General features: G+C 43.5%; 2 protein-coding genes and 1 long non-coding RNA gene across 9 annotated transcripts in view; 2 read left to right on the plus strand and 1 right to left on the minus strand.

Annotated features, from left to right (window-relative positions):
* Nucleotides 1-2,128: 2,128 nt before the first annotated feature.
* Nucleotides 2,129-14,080, minus strand: MIS12 (MIS12 kinetochore complex component). 2 transcript variants are annotated; one of them, XM_078768784.1, is made up of 4 exons: nt 13,721-14,080; nt 6,012-6,227; nt 3,860-4,086; nt 2,129-3,569 (listed from the first exon to the last, which is right to left on the minus strand). In XM_078768784.1, exons 2-4 carry the CDS (start codon nt 6,213-6,215, stop codon nt 3,353-3,355), a joined length of 648 nt encoding a protein of 215 aa, XP_078624910.1. In that variant the 5' UTR covers nt 6,216-6,227; nt 13,721-14,080; the 3' UTR covers nt 2,129-3,352. The 2 variants fall into 2 exon arrangements, with proteins under 2 accessions (XP_078624910.1, XP_067959304.2); XM_068103203.2 differs by having other exon boundaries at nt 13,808-13,936.
* On the plus strand, nt 8,543-10,275 carry LOC144888986 (uncharacterized). The gene is made up of 3 exons (XR_013621517.1): nt 8,543-8,583; nt 8,697-8,769; nt 10,240-10,275. It is a non-coding gene; the product is annotated as an uncharacterized LOC144888986 (long non-coding RNA).
* Nucleotides 13,242-23,408, plus strand: part of EXOC3 (exocyst complex component 3) — a 35,349-nt gene continuing 25,182 nt past the window's right edge. Inside the window, exons 1-4 of one of the 6 annotated variants that reach the window (XM_068103198.2) lie at nt 13,248-13,423; nt 15,064-15,212; nt 16,191-16,300; nt 16,407-16,466. In XM_068103198.2, coding sequence (XP_067959299.1) covers nt 16,217-16,300; nt 16,407-16,466 — 144 coding nt within the window. In that variant the 5' untranslated portion in view covers nt 13,248-13,423; nt 15,064-15,212; nt 16,191-16,216. Of the gene's footprint in view, nt 13,424-14,549; nt 14,761-15,063; nt 15,997-16,190; nt 16,301-16,406; nt 16,467-23,408 lie in introns of those variants that run through there. The other 5 variants (XM_068103197.2, XM_068103202.2, XM_068103200.2 and 2 more) reach the window with 5 other exon arrangements.

Raw genomic sequence — 23,408 nt, forward strand, 5'->3', positions numbered from 1 at the left:
AAAATCCTCTCTATCTCTTTGCTGATGACTCCATTCTCTGCCGCTCCATTCCTCTTCCCTCAGATCGGCAGTCTGCTGCCTCCTCACTCTCTGAAGACCTGGACAAAATCACAGACTGGTCAAACAAGTGGAACATGTCTTTCAATCCTGACAAATCTCACACTCTTACTATGTCTCTCCGAAAAGATCGACTGGACAACCCTCCCATCTACTTTCTCAACAATCCTCTCCAAGAAGTTCTGTCGCTCAAGATTTTGGGTCTCACTATCTGCCATGATCTTTCTTGGGAAAACCACATTTCCAAGCTGGCCTCCAAAGCCAGTCGCCGACTGGGCATCCTCCGTCGTGCGAAGTCCTTCCTCGGCACACCTGAGCTCCTCACCACATACAAGGCTTTCATCCGCAGCTCAATGGAATACTGTTCTCCCCTATGGGCCGGTGCTCCTGCCTCACAACTAGCTCGGCTTCACGCTGTTGAAACCAAAGCTTTCAGAATTATTGGAATCTCCCGCGATGAAGCTATCTCTGAGGGCCTTTCACTCACTCACCGCAGGCAGGTAGGTGGTCTTTCTGTCTTCTACCGACTCCTCTCCGGCCTTGCACCCCCAGCTCTCTCTGTGCTCTGTCCCCCAAATATTCCTACAGGTCGCACAAGATCTGCCAGCAACCCTCTGATGGTTAAACTGCCAAAATCTCGGCTCTCTGCTCACCTTCACTCTTTCATTCCTCTTTTCTCCCGCCTCTGGAACAAACTCCCTCACTCCCTTCAATCCCACTCCTCCCTCCAGGTCTTTAAAACAGCTGTTCACCACCATCTCTTATCTTCCCCCATCCAAAACCTTGATCTTTTCTACCCCCGCTAATTCACCCCAGATCCACCTTGTTTGAAATTCCAACTTCTTTCCTGGAAGTCCTGGCAGTGTCGATATGTTTTATACCTCTCCCACCGCCCCCTTCCCATGCCCCCCCCCCAAAGCCCTCGCCCTCTCTCAGATCTCTCGATGTCTCCATGTCTCTCGGTCCCTGCTCTCAAATGTTGTGTTTGTGTCCTTCCCCCTCTCTCCCCATCTTGTCTACCGCTCTCGATGTTATATGTTTTATGTGTCGGTTTGTCTTTCTGTGTGATTAATGTTCGCTCTTTCACGAGCCTCGATCTTGTATACAAAAAAAAAAAAAAAATAAAAAAAAAAAAAATAAATAAATAAAAAAAAAGTCCCCCAAGACCTTTAATCCCACCAAGACCCTTAAAGGCCCAAAAAACCTGAAAGACCCGTAAAGACCCAGATGACAAAAAAACCTGAAAGACCCCGGAGATCCAAAAGACACAAATACCCTGAAGACTATTAAAGACCATGAAGATCCTTACGACCCAAAAGATCCAGAGGACCCAAAATATCCCAAAGATCTTGAAAGACCCCCAAAAAACCCCGAAGACCCAAAATACCCCAAATAACTAATGATCCAGAGGACTCAAAAGAGTGTAAAAGACCCCAAAGACTCAAAATACAAAGAGACCCAGAAGGTGATTTAAGTCCCTTTAACCAGTTTTCTTCTCCTCATACCACAGAACATTTTGCCTCATGCTCTCAGTCTTTCACGTTGTTGTCTCAGTCTTTCACGTGCCTTTTTCCAAACTCCAGGCAGGCTGTTATGTGCCTTTTTCTCAGGAGTGGCTTCCATCTGGTCACTCTCCCATAAAGCTTAGATTTGTGAAGTGCTGCAGAGACTGCTGTCCTTTCGACAGGTTCTCCCATCTCAACCAAGGAACTTTGTAGTTCTGTCAGTGGTCATTGGGTTCTTAGTAACCCCCCCTCCCTCCCCGACAAAGGTTCACTACAGGAGCGGCAGGAAGGGTCGTGTTATTAACCCTTGGAGTATATAGACTACAGTACATCTTTGATCGGGTGTGTTCATGGACGTAATCGAATGATGGCTGGATTCCTCCAAATTTCTTTCAGTTTAGTGTTAAACAGCATTTAGCGACTGTTTAAAAAGGTAATTAAATGTTTGTGGTTTGTGATACTCTTACTTCTGGCCAGGGCCGGTATCCCACACAAAAACACGATGAGCTATTTATACACGTTAACCTGAAGTTTGTCTGAAGTGTATCACGCAAAGGCCAGACCAGTAAAGGCAAAATGTTTAATCACCGTTCAATGCTCAACCTACAAGCCATCACGCCCGATCTCCCGCTCGGATCATCACGCTTCCCCTTCCCGGAAGCCCAACCTTGCTCCTGATCAGGGACGTCTGCCTGATTACCGTAAAGCACAATATGTTACATTGGCCAAGGAGGAAAAACCCCTTGGGGAAGTGGGATATTATTGGTATTAATATTGTTTTGTAACAATATGCAGCAACGAAGGCTGGAAAGGGTGGAAATGCGAATGGTTCGGTGGATGTGTGAAGCATCGTTGAGAGAGAGGAAGACAAATGATGAATTGCGAAAGATGATGGGAATAGAGGCTGTGATGGATGCTGTGAAGAGAAACAGTTTGAGATGGTTTGGTCATGTGTTGAGGAAGGATGAAAGTGACTGGTTGAAAAGAGTGATGGAAATGAATGTAGAAGGAAGTAGAGGACGGGGAAGACCGAGAAAGACTTGGCTAAAGATGGTGGAAGAAGAAATGCGGGCAAGGGGGTTAACAAGGAGAGATGCAGAAAATAGGGCAAAATGGAGAAGATTGTCATGGGGACCGCAAGGCTAAACCCCACTCTTGCAGGGAAAATGGCCTAAAACTGCCTGTTTGTTGTTGTAACAATATTAATATTATGCTATTATCATTAGTTTTGTTATTTGAAGCGTTCTTGGAAAAACGCCATGATAAAGCTATCTTAACATGGATATACACCTCAACACGCATCCCTATTGGCATGGAAACCCCCCTTGGGGATGGTGACAAACAAATTTGCTACAACCTTCATTGTGTGACCCTCAGTTCACCTGTCAAGTTTGTTTGAGATTGGATAAGTAACGACCGAATTTATCGTGGTCAAAAATCGTCAGACAGACACCAAATTGTGTACCTTAGTATAATGCTTACGCAATGAAAATTTTTTTACAAATAAACTATCTTTATTTGCTTAATATCCCCAACATGCCTTTGGGTTAAATGTTCAAAAACGTAGCCATCCAGCATTGTGCTTTGAACAAAAGAATATAGCAAAAATATAAACAGTAATTACAACAACAATAACCAGAAAATATAAAAAAAATTCAAATGATTATTCACACAGGTTTCAGCTTCCAGAATCCCTCTGATAGTCGTCCTTAACAAGTTGTTGTCAGTCCATCACGTGACATTTCCCATTCTAAAAGAAAGTCGTGAATCAAGAGTCAGACACGGGTTTCTTATACAGACAGGCCAATGGCATCGGCTTGTTCCTGCCCCTGTTCTATCTGCGTAAGAAGTTGTTGGGCCTGCTCCAAGCACGAGGAGAAGGTCAGACCAGGGTTCTGCAATTGACACTGTTGGAAACAGCTCATCAACTCGTCATCTCTCCGCAGAGCAGTCTCCATCTGATGTTCAATGCGACGCTGCTCCTCTTGCTCAGCTTGCAACTTTGCCCTGCCACACAGAACATTGCATTACAATACCTTGTACATAAAATGAACTGGCTGTTAGTAATGAAGCCCATCTCGCAACTTGTTTACTCGTACGTCGGTAATTCATTTCCCTATCGATTTATTTTCAGGAGACATGGAAACCTCAGACTTGTACAAAATTTGCCATTTACTTGTTACAGGGACAGCACCTGACAAATTGACTTCATAAAAATCCCTGGAAGAATTTTTTTCCCTCAATTCCAGCATTTACGTAAATAACACCAAATGGTGGCCGTGAAACGTTCGACGTACATTACGGTTGCCAAATCCCGATATTGTTGACGCAGTTCGGAAATCTCAGCATCGAGGACCTCATCCACCTCCTGGCGTTGACTATGATTTGACAACATGGTGGTTGCTGTTTGATCAGGGGTGTGAGCATGTACAGCATCCTCAGGCAGCAAGACCGTGGAGGGCACTGCCAGGACGTGCTTCAACAGAAAGAGCTCCAGGCGTGGAAAGATTGTATTGAAAGTTTCCTTTCATTACGAAGGAAAGAAGTTTGGGAGAGGGAAGTTATAAAAGAGAAAGGAAGGTGAATGGCAAAATAATGGCCACGTATTATCATTTTCTTTCATCACTATTAACAACTTCCATTTTAATGGCAGCAAATCAATGTTATGGATAGCTGAGCTTGCATTTACATTATCTCCTTGCCCACATTGGAATCAGCAAGTCCCGTGTCGCACAGCTGAAGGGCTATGTCCGTTCCCAAAAGGAACAGGAGAGGCTGATGCAATCGGTCTATGTGTCAGTGAGTGCACGAGTTTGCATGCAGACCTACTTTAATATAGATCATTCATTCTCAGATCTAATGCAATCTATATATACCACAGCAAGGCTCTGCAGTGAAAAGTGAGCAAATACAATAATGTTCAGATCTACTGTAATCTCAAGACATGAGTGAGGCCCTGCATTGTTATTGCTGTGAAAAAAAAAACACCTCTGACAGCCCAAAACATTCACGAGTTTGGCTTAAGGGTGTAGTACTGGTGAACAGGTGATATTTTTTTTTTTTTTTTTAGCTGAACAGTTTCCTTACAGTCTTATAAACAAGAATCATGCTATTAGAGGTCATAGAAGTACCCCTAATTATTGAAAAATTCAAATTTTCTAACATCATACATGCCCCTCAATAACCGGAAGTAGAATTATTTGTTATAACTTTAATTTGCATCATTCTTTTGGGCTGAAATTTGGACAGGATATTCAGAATATCACTTCCTTTAAAATGATGAAGGCTTTTGTTTATAGGAGTAGCCATTGTGGCTTTATTGAAGGACAACCAAGTTTTATCTGGTAATTGGCATAATTAGCTAATTAGTGAACATTTGACATAATTTCACAAAATCCTCTCATCACGTAGTAGAGTAACACATGTATAATACATGTACCAAGTTTTGTGTGAAAAGAATGATAGGTGACATAGAAGATAGAAGTAGAAATGTGTTCTTTGTTTTTCCTTGTTTTTTATTGACGGTCTCATTTATGCAAATTATATGCATGTAATATGACAAAGAAGCGTTGAAACTGGTCTGAGTTAAAGCCAAGATTATATCTTTCAAGAAAAACTGAAAATTAGATATTAACTTGACTTTGTTTTTGTGTAAAGGCCTCTCAAAGGTACCTATGTAGTTTTCTCAATTTTTCACCAGTACTACACCCTGAAACCAACTTCAATCTTCGCTATTACTGCATATCGATGAGAAATGGACAGAACAATATAGCAATAAGAACTAGAACGGCACTCGGTAGAGCGCATACCTCTGCCAGGCTGAACAGTTTATGTTTTGTATCCCACTGATGGGCCGGATCTGGATTCGGACCTGAACCAAAATCTAATCGGCTTGTTCTTGTCACCTAAGCAACGCATCCCCCAAGTTTCGTCATAACTCGTCCATAACTTTTTTAATGCTATGCATCGCTTTTGGCTCGATCTCCCAATGGTGAAGAATCACTTAAAAAATTATACTAGCCGGATCCGGATTCTTCACCAAAACGTAATCGATTCTTCCTTTTCACACACCCAACCGATCCACCAAATTACGGCCAAATCCATCCACAACTTTTTGAGATATCCTGCTATATATCATTTTGGCCATTTCTCCCAATGGTGAAGAATCACTTAAAAAATTCTAGTAGCCGGATCCGAATCCAGATCTTCACCAAAATCTATCCATTTAGTCCTCGTCACATTCACTACCTCTCCGCCAAATTTCATCTGAATCCATCCACAACTTGTTGAGATATCTTGTTCACAGACAGACAAACAGAGACAAACAAGGGTGAAAACATAACCACCATCCATCTTTGGCGACGGAGGTAAACAGACAGGGGTGAAAATATCATCTCCATCCACCTCCGGTGGCGGAGGTAAATAATAATGCTGAAAGGTTCACCATACCTGCATGTGCTGAAGCAGCCACTCTGTGCCAGTCCGCACCTCATTTTCTGTAACACCAGGAGGAAGGTGGCTAAACAAGTACCGCTCACATAACTGGATGGTTTCAAAGAGGCATTCTTGCATGGCGTTGTGCAAACAATCCACGACTGCATGGGGTGTGAAGCCGAAGAACTGAGCCGCATAGAGCTTAGACTGTAATTCCATTGCAGGGAATTTCTTCCATCCATGGAAAACACAAAAGCATCGGATATTTAAAGTTGGACCATTTTCGTGGCAGCATGATAACTTATGACTGACTGACTGACACACACACACACACACACACACACACACACACACACACACACACACACACACACACACACACACACACACACACACACACACACACACACACACACACACACACACACACACACACACACACACACACACACACACACACACACACACACACTCTTAATTAATTGTACAGTATCGGTTGCTCCTAAACCTAAATATAAATAATTGTTGTAAATGATGTTAATTTCACAACATCCCACATTCAACTTTATTGAAATTGCAAATCTCAAACATAGTTTCTCCACCTAAAGCAAGAACGTTAACTCGTAAGCAATTGACTAGTTTCCCGATTGCATGGATCATCAGCTTGGCACCGTTCTTCCTCGAGGTTTCGATCCTTTCAGCCCAGGACCTCTCCAAACGGCGGATCCACAACCTCGATCATGGATCCACATCAATAGATGGTACATCAGTAGATCCACAACCTCAGTTGCGTCCAGGCAGTCAGTCAACCCATCAATGCACCAACATATTGCATCGCACATTTGCTACAGGTCAATAGGTAAACTATATTTGAGGTTTTACATGTAATTAATTCTTTAGTTTCCATGACACACACACACACCTTGTTTTTTTTATTTTTGTTCCTCAATTCTCTTCTGATTTTCAATTATTATTTTTGTTTGTTTTTTTGTATATAAGATCGAGGCTAATGTAAGAGCTAACATTGATCACAAAAAGGCAAACTGACACATAAAACATATGATAAAGGGAGCGGGAGACAAGATGGGGAGAGACAGGGAAGCACACAAGTACAACATTTGAAAGCAGGGACATGGGAGATCTGTGGGAGGGAGAGGGCTTGGGGGGGAGGAGAAGGCATGGGAAGGGGGAGTGGGTGGGAGAGGTAAAAAAACAAAAAAAACACATGGACACTTCTAGGACTTCCAGGAAAGAAGTCGGTATTTCAAAAAAGTGTATCTGGGGTGAATTAACGGGGGCAGAAAAGATCAAGGTTTTGGATGGGGGCAGATAAGAGATGGTGGTGAACAGCTGTTTTAAAGAGCTGGAGGGAGGAGTGGGATTGAAGAGAGTGAGGGAGTTTGTTCCAGAGGCGGGAGAAAAGGGGAATGAAAGAGTGAAGGTGAGCAGAGAGTCTTGATTTTGCCAGTTTCACCAGAAGAGGGTTGCAGGCGGATCTTGTGCATCCTTCAGGAATATTTGGGGGACAAAGCACAGACAGAGCTGTGGGAGCAAGGCCGGAGAGGAGTCGGTAGAAGACAGAAAGACCACCAACCTGCCTGCGGTGAGCGAGTGAAAGGCCCTCGGTGTTAGCTTCATCGCAGGAGATTCCAATGATTCTGAATGGTTTAGTTTCAACAGCGTGAAGCCGAGCTAAGTGTGAGGCAGGAGCACCAGCCCAGAGGGGAGAGCAGTATTCCATTGAGCTGTGGATGAAAGCCTTGTATGTGGTGAGGAGCTCAGGTGTGCCAAGAAAGGACTTCGCACGATGGAGGATGCCAGCTTGGAAATGTGGTTTTCCTCGGAAAGATCATGGGAGATAGACCCAAAAGTTTGAGTGACAGAATTTCTTGGAGAGGATTGTTGAGAAAGTATATGGGAGGGTTGTTCAGTCTGTATTTTTGGAGAGACATAGTGAGAGTGTGAGATTTGTCAGGATTGAAAGACATGTTCCACTTGTTTGCCCAGTCTGTGATTTTGTCCAGGTCTGCAGAGAGTGATGAGGCTGCAGACTGCCGATCTGAGGGATGGAGCGGCAGAGAGTGAAGTCATCAGCAAAGAGATAGAGAGGATTTCCCAGAGAGTTGGAGAGATTATTTAATTTAATTCAATTCTTATTCAATTCAATTATTCTCTTATTCTTATTAAATCTTATATATATTCTTATTCAATCAATTCAATTCTCTCATTCAATTCTTATATTAAAATGCATTTAATTAATTGTACAGTATTGGTTGTTCCTAAACTTAAATATAAATAATTTAAAGGATTGTTGTAAATGATGTTAATTTCACAACATCCCATATTCAACTTTATTTAAATTGTAAACCTCAAAACATGGTCCCCTTACGTAAAGCAAGAACCTGAACCTGTAAGCAATTAACTAGTTTCCCGAATGCACGGATCATCAGCTGGGCACCGTCCTTCCTCGAGGTTTCGATCCTTTCAGCCCAGGACCTCTCCAAACGGCGGATCCACAACCTCAATCATGGATCCACACCAATAGATGGTACATCAGTAGATCCACAACCTCAGTTGCATCCAGGCAGTCAGTCAACTCATCAATGCAACATCACTTATTCCAACTTTACTTGCAATTGGATTTAATGTATTATCATATTGTTACGGATCTCACCGTCGGCCCTTTTTCCCCTTACCAAGGGGGGATTAGTCCCCTTGTCTGCAACTGACCGACATGAGTCCTGAAGCTGCCCAGCTCCCTCCAGAGAGGCAGGTGAGCAACCTCGTTCGAGACCACGGACAAGATGTTATTTGCCGAGCGGATTAGCAGCCGCGGCTCGAACCATTAGCAATTACTAGACCCGATTTTGAACGTTGGCCAAATCGTGCCACAGGTATTCAATGGGGAAATCACGAAAACGAAACGGATGTAAAGGAAAGAAGGCAAGGTAGGAAGAACAGGGATTTATTAACCAATTACTATTTACACAATCAAAGGAACCAAGGAGGAGGAAGAATACGAAAATAAAGACAGAAGTAGGCTATGAGCCAAGGGGGTTGGTCGGTACCATACAGATGGAGTAAGGCTCATTGTGATTTTTAGCAAGATATATGTCCCTAGATATGAAAAAAAAGTGATAGCAGTGTATAACTCTCGGCCATCTCTGTGTTATCACCCGAAATATTATTATAGGCTATGAGCCAAGGGGGTTGGTCGGTACCATACAGATGGAGTAAGGCTCATTGTGATTTTTAGCAAGATATATGTCCCTAGATATGAAAAAAAAGTGATAGCAGTGTATAACTCTCGGCCATCTCTGTGTTATCACCCGAAATATTATTATACGCCTGCTTCGCTTCGCCAAAAAATGTGATATTTGCTAAAATTGGAATAAATATGTTTTTAAGGACCACAGAGTGCCAATAATTTGCATACTGGATGCTAACTAATATAGTAATAGAAATATAGAACATTTGTGGGGGTTATTTATCAAAATATTGATATAATGACAAAAAATATGTAAAATTTAGTGAAAAAGTGGTCGAAATCGCTTCGAGTTCAGAATTCACATTGTACATTTTTGTCAATATTTCAAAAATGAAAACTCCCAGAGTAACATTTGACCCCTCAAAATCTTCGCAAGGAACCACTGCATTGGAATATATCATTACTTTGTAATATGGTGGTTGTTTGGGGCACATATTTTGGCAAAGTTCAAAATATGATCAACCATACCCCCTAATTTTGATATTTTGGAACGAAACAGCTTTTGAACATTTTAGGTTTATTCGTCTACTACTTTTGGTATCTCAGTGTAATTTTTGGTATTAGCTAGTATCCTAAAGTAGGTTTGTAACATCAGCTACATTATATTTCACAATGCATGCAGACTTGCTCCACACTAGGTTTATCATGATCTCTCGAACAAATACGATCTCGATCTCGACACTCTGTGGTCCTTAAAAACATATTTATTCCAATTTTAGCAAATATCACATTTTTTGGCGAAGCGAAGCAGGCGTATAATAATATTTCGGGTGATAACACAGAGATGGCCGAGAGTTATACACTGCTATCACTTTTTTTTCATATCTAGGGACATATATCTTGCTAAAAATCACAATGAGCCTTACTCAATCTGTATGGTACCGACCGGTCAATTTGGGGGGTCTGGCTCATAGCCTAAAGGAGAAGAAGACAGTGCAATTATTAACTTACCTATACAGTCTTACTTATTCCCAGGGACAACACGAAGGACAGACGACAATCAGACTTACACGGGGAATGAAGCAGGAATGAATGGCAGGAGGTGGATGGCTGGACGGACGAGAAGGTGGGATCACACGGCGGGAAGGATGCGGGCCCGGTTGGTGTGATGACGCGGCTCGAGGTGAGCAGCCGCCGACCCTCCTCAAGCGTGTTCGCACGGCGGCGTTGCTTCGCGGCCGCAACTGCCGTCAAAGCTCAAAGCTGCGGTGGTCAAAACTGCGGTGGTTTCCGCTGCGGTGGACTCCTTACTCATCTGCTCGTGGGGCTTCCTCGGTCATCTGCTTCGGTCATCTCCTTCCTCAATCGTCTGAGGTGGGGGCGTCACGCCGCGGGTTATATAGCCACGCCCTACCAAGCCATGAGCACACCTTACCAAGGCATGCCCACCGAGTCCTGGTTGGGCGCAAGGGCTTCCTGGCTCCACCTCCTGAAGACAATGGGCCGGCCACGCCCTTCTTCCCCAAGTTGACCGCGTGCGTAATGGAGTCTTGGGGTGAAGAAAACCGCCCAAACTTACTGGCACTTTGAAGAGGCCATGGGGGCATCGGAGGGATCTATCTTATTTCAATTCGGTGCAATGCAGGGTCAACCAGTGGGAAACAGAGCCTTAAACTACATAGAATAAGAAATAACTATTTAGAAGGGTATATGGTGGCCTACGTGCTTGCGATGGATTAACTAAGAGGACGACCTTTGACCTTTACACTTAACGGAGGTATTTACAAGGATCATTACACTATTTACAGAGGGTGATATTTACAACAAAGGATTCTCAAATCCGCAACAATATATTTATAACTTTCCTTACACACTCCATCATATGATAACACATTAAATCATGCACATCTTACCTTAAATAAACCATATCTACCAGCCAGCATGACCATACCAGCTACCTCTGGATCAAACTGTATTTCTAATGTTCTGTCACCTATAACGGTTTTTGGCATGCTCCCGTATCCGAGCAACATTGAATTGTAGTGTATTTAATTCTTATATTGTACTGTATTTACATAAAGATCTCATGAATAATATTTTTACTATTCGTATTGTATTTTACTAATTCGATGTGGTGTCTTTTTGTGATATTCAAGAAAACTTGTTTTAATCTACCAACTGTCGCTCCCTGTGCTAACATACGTCTGCCTAGAATCTAGATGTTGTAATATATTGACAAGTTGAGAGCTGTGTGTGGTTGCTCTCACAGGTCACAGTCCTAATTATTTACATCCTAATCACACACACACACACACACACACACACACACACACACACACACACACACACACACACACACACACACACACACACACACACACACACACACACACTTATAGTATAGATGGCCAAACCAATCTCCGTTCATATGGATCGTTCGTTTGGCTCTGTCTTGTCCAGCATTGAATCGAATCGGTTCTCCTGAATCTGATAACCACAGCCTTCTTTACTATAATAGCCGGCGAAGCCGGTGTTGTCAATGAACGCGAACGTATTATGTTGAAAAGCCAGATTTTGCTGGATCCCTTGGCTTGAGAATTTCCAAGCTTTGTCGCACCAAATCGCTCAATGGAGGCCGCCATCTTGCGGATGCGGAAGTATGCATAACAAATGGAAAAAAGTTCAATAGGAGTTTGTTTCACCCGTCTTTGTTTGATCCACAATTTTATGCACCTCTAATTTGTAATTAAATACTTTAAGACCAACCTCGGCCTGCACGGGCCTGGTTATCTTCAACGAAAATCGTCACCAAACACCGGAACCAATGAGATTTCGAGCATTTGAAAAAATATTTCAAAAACCAAATCACTCAATGGAGGCCGCCATCTTCCGGATGTGGAAGTATACATAACAAAATTGCGAAAAAGTTCAATCAGAGTTTGTTTCACCCGTCTTTGTTTGATTCACAATCTTATGCACCTCTAATTTGTAATTATAATACTTTAAGACCAACCTCGTTATTTTCAACGAAAATTGTCACCAAACACCAGAACCAATGAGATTCGAGCATATGAAAAAATATTTCAAAAAGGCTTATTAGCACGTTTCGGAGGGTGTAAACGGCGTCAAATATTCTAAAATTGACGAAGAATTATTTTTTTGAAATCTCGCGGCCGAAGGGGATAGTTTTTCACGGCCGGAAATATCCGAAGTTGAGACGAAATTCACCGAATTAATCAAGAAGTAAATTTTATCAATTTTAATCTCATCCAGAATGCAAATGGTGTCATTTTGAACGAGGTACGGTACCTACTACACCTACCTACTACCAACTACCTAACCTACTGATGCCATAGTGATGGGTAAAATAGTGGCAAGAGGCTTTGGCTTCGCCGGCTCATTGCGGCTTTGCAGTCGGGTACTAGTAGCCGGCGAAGCCGGTGTTGTCAATGAGCGCGTACGTATTATGTTGAAAAAACAGATTATGCTGGATCCCTTGGCTTGAGAATTTCGAAGCTTTGACGCACCAAATCGCTCAATGGAGGCCGCCATCTTGCAGATGCGGAAGTATGCATAACAAATTTGAAAAAGTTCCATAGGAGTTTGTTTCACCCGTCTTTGTTTGATTCACAATCTTATGCACCTCTAATCTGTAATTAAAATACTTTAAGACCAACCTCGGCCTGCACGGGCCTGGTTATCTTAAACGAAAATCATCACCAAACACCGGAACCAATGAGATTCGAGCATTTGAAAAAATACTTCAAAAAAGCTTATTACGTGTTTCGGAGGCTGAAAACGGCGTCAAATATTCTAAAATTGACGAATTATTTTTTAGAAATCTCGCGGCCGTAGGGGATAGTTTTTCACGGCCGGAAATATCCGAAGTTGAGACGGAATTCACCGAATTAATCAAGAAGTAAATTTTATCAATTTTAATCTCATCCAGAATGCAAATGGTGTCATTTTAGATCTGAATTTGCGAAATTTTGTGAGCTGACCAATCAGCGATCAGCTTAGGTCAGCCAATCAGCGCCATCGACACGGTTTGATTAACGACAGTCACACAACATTGCCGTTGAAACGGCGCTATCGTCCGATCTGTCGGCACTGATCTTACTGCAAGCTAACTTCTTCTGGTGGAGGAAGCCGCAGTGCCCGGAGAGAACCAGTCCTGACAGCGACTGAAGTTAGAAGACTACACACGTACTGTGAAAACGTATGTTAAGCCCAGTTAAAATTTCTTAAAATAGGCCCTAAGCTAGCACATCGTATAGTTACTTCCTTAAGCTTCGTGACATTTATTGTATGTAGGTATTGGGGAGGACTGTCTGCTCTTCTCTTTTACCAAGTCTTACCAGGTACGGTACCTACTACACCTACCAACTACCTAACCCACTGATGCCATCGTGATGGGTAAAATAGTGGCAAGAGGCTTTGGCTTCGCCGGATCATTGCGGCTTTGCAGTCGGTACTAGTACTATTGACTATTAGTATTAACTATTACTGTACTTACTCTGGAAGTGGAAGGTTGATGTCAGCTGCGAATTTTGAAAGTCTCACTCTTAACTTCCAGTACTCCAAGTGTCCATCCAGTACTTACTTCCCACTGACGACCACTCTTCGCTAGTAATCCGAAAGGATAACCTAATGGGAAAGTAAAAACCTGATCAAATCCTTCCCGCCATTGAAATATCCCCACAGCCACAGTTATCATTTAGCGGCGACGCCCACATTAATATCAAACAGAAAACGTCTAAATACAGGTTAATAACAACCCTCCCCGTACTATCTAGCTTTCCCTCGAAACTATTAACGTCTATCAAACATACAATGATGAATTAACGTTATCTACGTTAAACCACAGATTTGGAATGCCAGCATCGCTGAACTTCGAACAAGCATCGCTTAAAACATTTAGACAGTAATAATTGACGGGAAAAAAATCACAGAAAAGGTAACAAAGATTAAATCGAAAAAATAGACAAGATAGGTTGAAATGTCCAGAATGATAATAGATAAACATGTTAATACTGATTTAATGGATATCCCGCATATTCATCGTATATTTAATTTTTGGTAGTTGTGCGTCACTATGTGAAAACAAATGTATTATATACTTCGTATTTTTAGCCCACAGTGTATGTTCGGCGTTTTGTTTTGGAATGTGAAGGTGTAATTTCATCTTACGTAATGGGAAGGTGTAAAAGATGGAAGTATCATCAGCGGTGCAAAATTAAGGGCAAGATATAAATTTGAACGCACCGCCACTTCTCCGTTTATATATGCACTATCACAATTTAATCATATCAGATTAAACTTGCATTAAACGTACAGAACTATTTGCGATTGGAAAGATTACTTACAGTTACTTCGATTACTGGGGTGTGTTCAGTTGCCAAGTTTCTTGTGGAGCGCTCGGCAAATGGCTCAAGCATTCGAGCAAGCACTCCATTCGAAATTGTTAATACGGAACGCCTGGGTTGGCGAGCGCTAGCTTGCCGCTTGCTAATTGAACTCCCTGGAACATCTCCAAGTCCAAGCTCGCACTCACAGGTATGACGAATGACGATGAGCGTGACAGAGATGTAGTTTGTAGCAGTATTTGTGGTTGTATTTATTTGATTAGTAATATTACTCATCACATCGATGTGTTCGTATTGAAGTTTGGGGTTTTTTCCAGGCCTGTTAATCAATGTCCTTATAGTTATAATGAAATACATTGTTGTTGATGACGTTTGTCCGGCAGGATTGTACACGGTACTCGGTTAACGCTTTTAGTTTTAGTCTTACTTACCTGTACCTACTTGGTTGTAGAGACCGGAAGCGAGGCTTATATCCTCTCTCGTTACTGTGCAGGTACATCTTTGGGAGGGTTCGTACTTTAAGCTGTCTTATCTGGGTTCGATTGCCATCCCGCATCATAAAGTGCACTCATAAGCCGGGTGTCCCATCTGCTAGCATTCGTTGGTGGACGTTAAAAATCCCACGTCTTTCGCGAAGAGTAGGTGAGCTATCAGCATCGGTCACCTTGCATCCTGAACGGTGAACTTATTGCAAATTCATACCTTTGTACCTATAAATCGACCATGGACTCATATTATTTCTTCTTACTGTGTATCATGTGTTCATGAGAAATTCTCAACATTTCTTTGTGAAAAACTTCATAATCTTGAATCATTGATATCAATGCTATTTTCCGATTGATTAACAATGTAATAATTTGGTGTTTCACTAGATGTTTTACCATGTGCTTCATTGACTGTTTTGTGTTCCCATCAAGTTCAACTTCAAATCTCATTGAACATTTCGATTTGGTGATTTTGAAAACTGGAACGAGACACCGTAGAGCGCATACCTCCACCAGGCTGAACAGTTTACGTTTTGTATCACACTGATAGGCCAGGTCTGGATTCGGACCTGAGCCAAAATCGAATCGGCTTGTCTCTGTCACCTGACCAACTCATCCACCAAGTTTTGTCATAGCTCGTCCACAGCTTTTTGACATATCATGCAATACTGTTTATATCTTTTTGGCGCTATCTCTCAATGGTGATGAAGCAATAACAAAAATTAAAAAAAATACTCTGATCCGGATCTTCCCAACCTGCCCACCATATTTGTCTGAATCAGTCCATAGCTTTTTGAGCTATCGTGCTGCTCACACACAGATTTGAAAAGAGAACCTCTGTTCACCTTCGGGGGTGGATTGGATTTTTACTTGACCTCATCCGGTGGGATCTTGTATCCGAGGAGTTACACTTTTAGCGTATTGCAGACTGCTGCCTGGAGGTACATGGCAATATGTACAACCTTCTGCATGAGCGTGGGTGTGGGGGTGGGTGAGAGGGGAGTGGCATTGGAAGGATGTGGGAGAATGTATACATTTAAAAGACCTTGGTTGTGATTTGGGACAAGTTTAAAAGTGTTTTGTACAGATTGGAAATGCACGTGTTAAAGTAGTGGCAAACTTTTGTCTTCGGCAGTGGGTGGCGGTATCGAGCCCAACAAGATGGAGGGCATAGATGAACAGGCTCTGGACGTGGCTGTGAAGCGAGTTGCCGCAATGCTGCAAAGACCGGATCAACTTGACAAGGCAAAAATTGTTATTGTTATTCCTACTTTCTAATCATAGGAAGAAATTACAGCTGCCTCTGTTCATTGGTTTACATACTGTCACCACTTTTTCTTTTGGCTTTCAGTTGGACCAATATCGCAAGCGAGAAGCACGGAAGAAGGCCTCGGTAGAAGCCAGACTGAAGGTATCTGCTGAATTAGCTATTACTTTCATTTTTATTCCTTTGATGCTGTTCTTGGTACATCTACATGTAATTGACTCTTGGCATTTTGAGGAAATCAATTATTATTATTATTTTTTTGTAGGGGCCTACTCCAACGACATCCAAATGTAATTTGGACTAAATAAGTGTGCCAAGTGCGCATTCGTGCAAGGTAGACCATCAAAAAGGGACAGCATAAAAATCGACCGAGATACAACAATACAGGAGGTAAACAACAACCCAACTTACAAATACCTTGGAGTAGGAGAGGACCACAAAATTCGTCATAAAAATGCGCAAAACAATTACCAAAGAATACCTGTGCAGAACGAGGCTGACCCTGAAAACATACCTTTCCCCGACTAACAAAATAAAAGCCATAAACCAATTAGCAATACCAGTGTTCCAATACAGCTGCGGAAGAGTAAACTGGCAATAAGTGCAAATCAAAAACCTAGATATCGAGACAAGGAAACTCCTCACTATCCAAAAAATGTAATACAAAATCGCACCCATGTCTGGAGGAAGTGGTTCAGTTTGGCATTTGTAATATGACATAGGCAAAGCCTAGAAACAAACAAATCCCGTTACAATTACCTTTTAGAACCACTTATAATTACCTTACCACTTACCAATCTTTTACAACCCTTTAATAATCTATCTATAATTCCAGCAATCTCTGTGTGTCTGTCTGTGTGTCTGTGACCGCTGTTTCTCGACAACCACGGGTCCGATATACTTGAAACTTGCCAGGTATATTGCTGGGGACCCGAGGATGTGCCTTTTCAAGGTTTGAAATTAATCGGACAAGTACCTACCGAGCTATGTCCAAAAAACGCTTCAACCAATCAGAGAGCAGCGAGCTATCACGTGTGCCGAACCGTTAATGCAATGCAAGCGTTAATGCGTTAATGCAAGGCTTTTCTTTTTTTCCCTCTTCTCTTTCTACTTTTCCTTGCGATTAAATTGCAAACAGCCAAAATACGTTGGCGCTAATTGAATAATTGGCCATTAACACTAAAATAATCGTAACTGCGATATGCCAACTTCCGGACAGTGCAGCCTTCCCTGTTGTTGTTGTTTGCAGCAGCTGTTTGCAGCAAGGCAAGGCTTTTCTTTTTTTCCCTCTTCTCTTTCTACTTTGCCTTGCGATTAAATTGCAAACAGCCAAAATACGTTGGCGCTAATTGAATAATTGGGCATTATGTTTTACAACTAATAAAAACGAATTTGCGATTCATTCGCTTTCCTGCGCGTTTGTGTACGCGATGGCGATTTCTTTACCAAACTCCGGAAGCCGTTCGCTTTGGACCGAACCATTGCATGTAAATAGAGGGGGGGGATTGTCACCACTCGCAAGCCGTTCGCTTTGGACCAAACCATTTCATGTAAATAGGGGGGGGGATATAATTTTAGATATATATATAGTACGGGCATGCCCTAGTAATAATAATAATAATAATTCATTTATTTTGTATAGCGCTTTTCATGAAGCCCAAAGGCGCTTTGACAGAGTGCAAAACATAATGCATAACAAAACATGAAAACAACAATTGCAAAAAGACAAGAATCAATAGGGAAATATTTAAAGCAAAAGGAGGGAGAAGGAGAAGTGATAGTCAGGGGTTAAATGCTGTGGGTTGAATGTTGAATGCAGTGCTGAACAGGTGGGTCTTGAGTGATGTTTTGAATGTGGTGAGTGAGGAGGAGTCTCTGATGGTGTGAGGTAGTGAGTTCCAGAGGGTGGGAGCAGCGATGGAGAAGGCCCTGTCGCCCCAGGATCTGAATTTGGTCCGGATGGGGGGGGGGGGGGGGGGGGGTCAGGAGGTTGGTACCAGCAAAGCGGAGGTTGCGGGTGGGAGTGTGTCTGGAGAGGAGGTCAGCCAGGTAGGATGGGGCCAGGTTATGGAGGGCTTTGTAGGTCAAGAGGAGGATTTTGTACTGGGAGATGGGGAGCCAGTGAAGCTTGTAAAGGACGGGGGTGATGTGGTCGCGGGTCCGGGAATGGGTGAGTAGACGGGCAGCGGAGTTCTGAATGTATTGGAGTTTATTGGTGATTGTTGAGGGTGAACTATAGAGGAGGCTATTGCAGTAGTCCAGACGGGAGGTGATGAAGGCGTGGATGAGGGTTTCTGCAGCCGTGGAGGAGAGGGATGAGCGGAGACGGGCGATGTTTTTCAGGTGAAAGAAGGCTGTCTTTGTGATCTGTTTAGTGTATTTGTCGAAGGAGAGGGTTTGGTCAAAGATGACGCTAAGATTCCGGATGAGAGGGGAGGTGGATACTGGGATACCGTCGATGTTGAGGGCAAAGTTATGGGTGGATTTTGTGAGCGTTTTTGGGCCAATGATGATTATTTCAGATTTATCACAGTTAAGTTTGAGGAAGTTGATTTGAAGCCAGGATTTTATTTCAGAGATGCAGTTTGTCAGGATAGAGTGGGTGTCGGTGGAGACGGACTTGGTGGAGATGAAAAGCTGGATGTCATCGGTGAAGCAGTGGAATTGGAGACCATGACGGCGGATTAAGTGACCGAGGGGGGACAGGTAAAGGATGAAGAGGAGGGGGCCAAGAACTGAACCTTGGGGGACACCTTGGGGGAGGGGAGCAGTGGGGGATTTGCAGTTATTGATGGAGATGAACTGGCATCTGTCAGAGAGGTATGATTTAATCCAAGAGAGGGCAGTGCCGGTAACGTTGAAGGTGGATTCAAGTCGGGTGAGGAGGATGGTGTGATCGATGGTGTCAAAGGCAGCGCTGAGGTCGAGGAGGACGAGAATGTTGAGGTTGCCAGCGTCAGAGGAGAGGAGAAGGTCGTTGGTGATTTTGAGGAGAGCAGTTTCAGTGCTGTGGTTGGAGCGGAATCCGGATTGGAATGTTTCATACAGGTTATTGGCAGAGAGGTGATGTTTGAGTTGAGCGGCTACAGTGCGTTCCAAAACTTTTGACAGAAAGGGTAGGTTGGAGATGGGTCTGAAGTTATTTTGTGTGTCAGGGTTTAGACCAGGTTTTTTTAGAATGGGGGTAACAGCAGCAATTTTGAGGGATGGTGGGACGATGCCTGTAGACAGGGAGGAGTTTATTTTTGCAATGATAAGTGGAGAGAGAGCAGGGAGGGAGGCTTTGACAAAGCTGGAGGGGATGGGGTCAAGAGTGCAGGTGGCAGTTTTCATTCCTATGAGGAGTTCAGAGAGGTCATTAGGGGAGACCGGGGAGAATTGAGACAGGGGAAGGCAGGATAAGGGGGGGGGGGGGCAGGTGGTTGGAGGGGGAGCGGGTGCAGCGGTGGTCAAGCTGTTGTAGATGTCAATTTTGCGTTGGAAGAAAGAAAGGAAGGAGATGCAGTTGTCTACTGTGAATGACTGGGTGGTGGTGTCCAGGGGGCGGAGGAGTTTGTTTATTGGCGAGAAGAGTGCTTTTGGGTTTCCGGAGCCAGAGTGGATAATTTGAGAGTAGTAGGCGGAGCGGGCGTGGGAGAGGGCATCTTTGTAGTGTTGTAGGTGGTCCTTGTAGGCTTGGGAGTGAACTGTGAGACCTGTTTTATTGCGGAGTCTTTCAAGTTGGCGAGCACGAGTTTTCATCAGGCGGAGTTCAGGGGTAAACCAGGGAGCAGAATGGGTGAAAGAAACTGTTTTGGTTTTTACAGGCGCAAGCTGGTCAAGGCAGGAGGAGAGAGTGTGGTTGTAGTAGTCAGTAAGGTCGGAAGGGGTGTGGAGGTCAATGAAGGGAGAAGTGGACATTTTTCCAGAGAGGGTGGATGAGAATGAGGTAGGTGAAAGAGCGTTTAGCTTACGGAAGTTGATAGTGCGATAATGTCTTGGTGTTGGGGTGGGGATGTTGATGGTCATAGTGATGGCTAAGTGGTCAGAGAGGTTGAGGTCGGAGCTAGAGAGATGGTGCAAAATTAATCCAGTGGAGCAGACAAGGTCCAAAATGTGACCATGGATATGCGTAGGAAAGTTGACATGTTGAGTGAGGTTAAAGCAGGTGAGTAAATCAGTGAAGTCAGTGGTTATTGTGGAGTCAGTGGAGTCCATGTGGATATTGAAATCACCAAGGAGGAGGATTGAGGGGGAGAGGGAACATAGCTGGGTCAGAAAGTAGGAGAAGTCAGACAGGAATAATGGGTGTGGTTTGGGAGGGCGGTAGACGACAGCCATGACTGACTGCGTGCGACCAGAGAGTTTAAAAGCCAGGTGTTCAAAGGATGAGGATGAGGCGATGGAGATGAGGCTGGTCCTGATGTCTTGACGGTGGATAACGGCAATTCCACCACCTCGGCCCTCCGAGCGTGGTTTATTGATGTAGGAATATCCATTGGGTGTGGTGAGGTTGAGCGTGTAGGAGTCCAGTGGTTGTTGCCAGGTTTCGGTGAGACAGAGAAAGTCCAGTTTGTTATCCAGGATGTAGTCGTTGAGGATGAGGCATTTGTTGTTGAGGGACCGGGTGTTGAACAGGGTGAGCTTGATGTTGTTTTGAACAGCGGGGATGAATTCAGGTGATTTAGCCAGGGTTCGCAGGCAGGAGGTGTGATTTTGTGCGTTGCCGTGACTAGGTGCGCTGGGACGATGAGTGGGAGTGCGCTGAGCCGACCAGAGGACGGGGATGGAGTGACATGATTGTACATATACAAACTTACGACCGGAGCCACGGTGAATGTACCTGGGTCGTCAGAGGAGTCCATTTGATTTGATGGCAGAGATGCATGATGGGGTGGAGCGGGTATTGAGCAGAAGGAGCCTTGCGGCGGAGTACCGCAGAGCCATGCCAGGCAGGAGCGGAGAGGCAATTAGGCTTTAGAATTATCCTTTCGAATTACCTTGAGAACCCTCTAGAATTACCTTTACACTCCATTCAAATTAACTTTTAGAACCCTCTAGAATTACCCCTTGAGAGCCCTCTAGAATTGCACTTTAGAATTAAACACGGTGGGTTAGAAATGGTCTTCTTCATTTTTTTTTACGGACGGGTGAAAGGAAGGACATAGACAAATATTTAAACGGCTTCACCGCTTAAAAATCAGTTCATTCCAAAAATGTACCTGCCTAGGAAGGAAGGTGGCAGCCTGTTGGAACTCAACCAAGTGCACAGGGCGATGACTGTAGGATTAGCAGAGTACGTGAAAAGCTCAACAGACTACCGAATACAATTTGTGTACAAGCATGAACACGACAAACCAGAAAAGGTATCTCTCACTCACCTTGCAATAAACTTCCAAAAAACAGGTGCGATTAGAAGGTGTCACACACCAAACCGAAACAATATTCAACAAATACAGCCCTAACGATTGCAAAAAAGACAAAATAAAAATATAAGATGAAATACCTGCAGATATATTGTGACAATTGGGAGAAAGACAAAAGAGCAGGGAAATATAAAAAAAGAGTTGGACAGATTGGGGATAGACAAAGAAGGATCACCGACCGGAATGGCTAAGAAGAGGTCAGCTCAACTTGGATGGAGAATTAATCATTTATCAATGCCCAAGACCAAGGACACTACAGTAATGGATTTTAAAAGATGGCGGGACTGAGTCAATTGGACAAGTTTCGGTTCTACAAGGTAGAAACAGAAAGCACGGGTCCCCTCCTATCAGGATGAGGGTTGAAGGAAAAGCCTGGACAGTGGGGGCAATTGAACAACATGTAGATGTAATAAGCAAAGGAATAAACAAATAAAAGGAGAGGAGAGATGGTACAAGGAAATGTTGTAGCCTACAACTACATTGAGAGATGCAGGGGAAGGTTAGTGAAGGGAGGAAAGTTCATGGGTGGAGATTTAGGATGACCTAGATGGTGGAGTTGTAGTGTGAATTTGAAGCTTTGGAGGGAATCATGGTATTCAAGTGATTGAGGAAGGCAGTTGCACGAGTGGAGGTGAGCAGTACCCTGGATTTTGGGAGTTTCACAAGAGAGAATGAGTGCGACCTGAAGGGACTGGTGATGGATGGAGGGATGAAAGAGCAAAGGTAGTAAAACTGGAGGAGAGGTGATGGAAAACAGTGAGGTCACCAACCTGTCTGCCATGAGAGTAAAGCAGGCCTTGTGCTTATGCTTCTTTCTCGGACATGTCACTGACATGCACAAGAATGTTGTTGCATCCCACACCTGGGCTCTACAGCCGACGTTGCCACCATGGCTTGCAGTGCGTCGGCCAAACAGTTCATGATCGGTCCATGAAGCACAAAGCACTTCCATTGCACCTTTTTGTGTCTGCAAGTCCTCATCTGGCTTCGCCTGCTAACTGCAGTCACCAAAGATGTACTGACGTGGAAAGAATACTTCAGTGTATGTACTTGTACATTTCAGCGTAGGATGTTGGATGATCAGTTAACTTGTCAGGGGCTCATTTGTTATCAGCACTGTTAGTTGATTCCATGATTTATAAATACTGTCGCGTCTGAGGCTCACAAATGCGATATGCCTCAGCACCGGGATTTTTGATCTCGCAAACAGTCGAATGGTGGTAAGCTAAACTGTATTCAAATACGAATTACCCTGAGCTCAGATTTACCTAACTATTCCCCGAGGTTATTCCCAATTAAATCCAATTTGGTGGCGGAATGTGTGTACGAGCCGAAATATGGCAAAACGTTTCTTACCTTTATAAGGGTTTACTTTTCATTAAAGAAAAGAGATACGTGGAGAAGAGGTGGACGGGACATTGGGAATGGAACAAACCAAGTGGCATGACAGATATGTGTGTATAGGAAAATGGGGATATGCAAACTTGTATCCAGTACTGTACAATGATAAAGTAATAAATAATTGTAACCCAGCTATGGTGCCACACACCACACTCTTAATAACAAAGGGTAAGCAGGCGAGGACTTCAGCAGGCACGAAGCTGGTGGTGGCTGCAGGCCGCTGTCGCACAGGCAAAGTTTGGCTCTGAACCGGAAGGGTGGCAGGAGTGATGCGGTGGAG

The sequence above is a fragment of the Myxine glutinosa genome, unplaced genomic scaffold, assembly GCF_964187855.1.
Source record: "Myxine glutinosa unplaced genomic scaffold, kmMyxGlut1.1 SCAFFOLD_460, whole genome shotgun sequence".
Classification (NCBI taxonomy): Eukaryota; Metazoa; Chordata; class Myxini; order Myxiniformes; family Myxinidae; genus Myxine; species Myxine glutinosa.

What these genes read in the sequence shown, in the direction of transcription:
- MIS12 (XM_068103203.2), bottom strand. Translation starts at nt 13,921, where the DNA reads ATGATAACTGTGGCTGTGGGGATATTTCAATGGCGGGAAGGATTTGAT. An exon ending in AGAGTGGTCGTCAGTGGGAA is followed by an intron (nt 6,228 to 13,807) that starts GTAAGTACTGGA and finishes CATGGATGGAAG; the next exon opens with AAATTCCCTGCAATGGAATT. An exon ending in CGGGATTTGGCAACCGTAAT is followed by an intron (nt 3,570 to 3,859) that starts GTACGTCGAACG and finishes TCTGTGTGGCAG; the next exon opens with GGCAAAGTTGCAAGCTGAGC.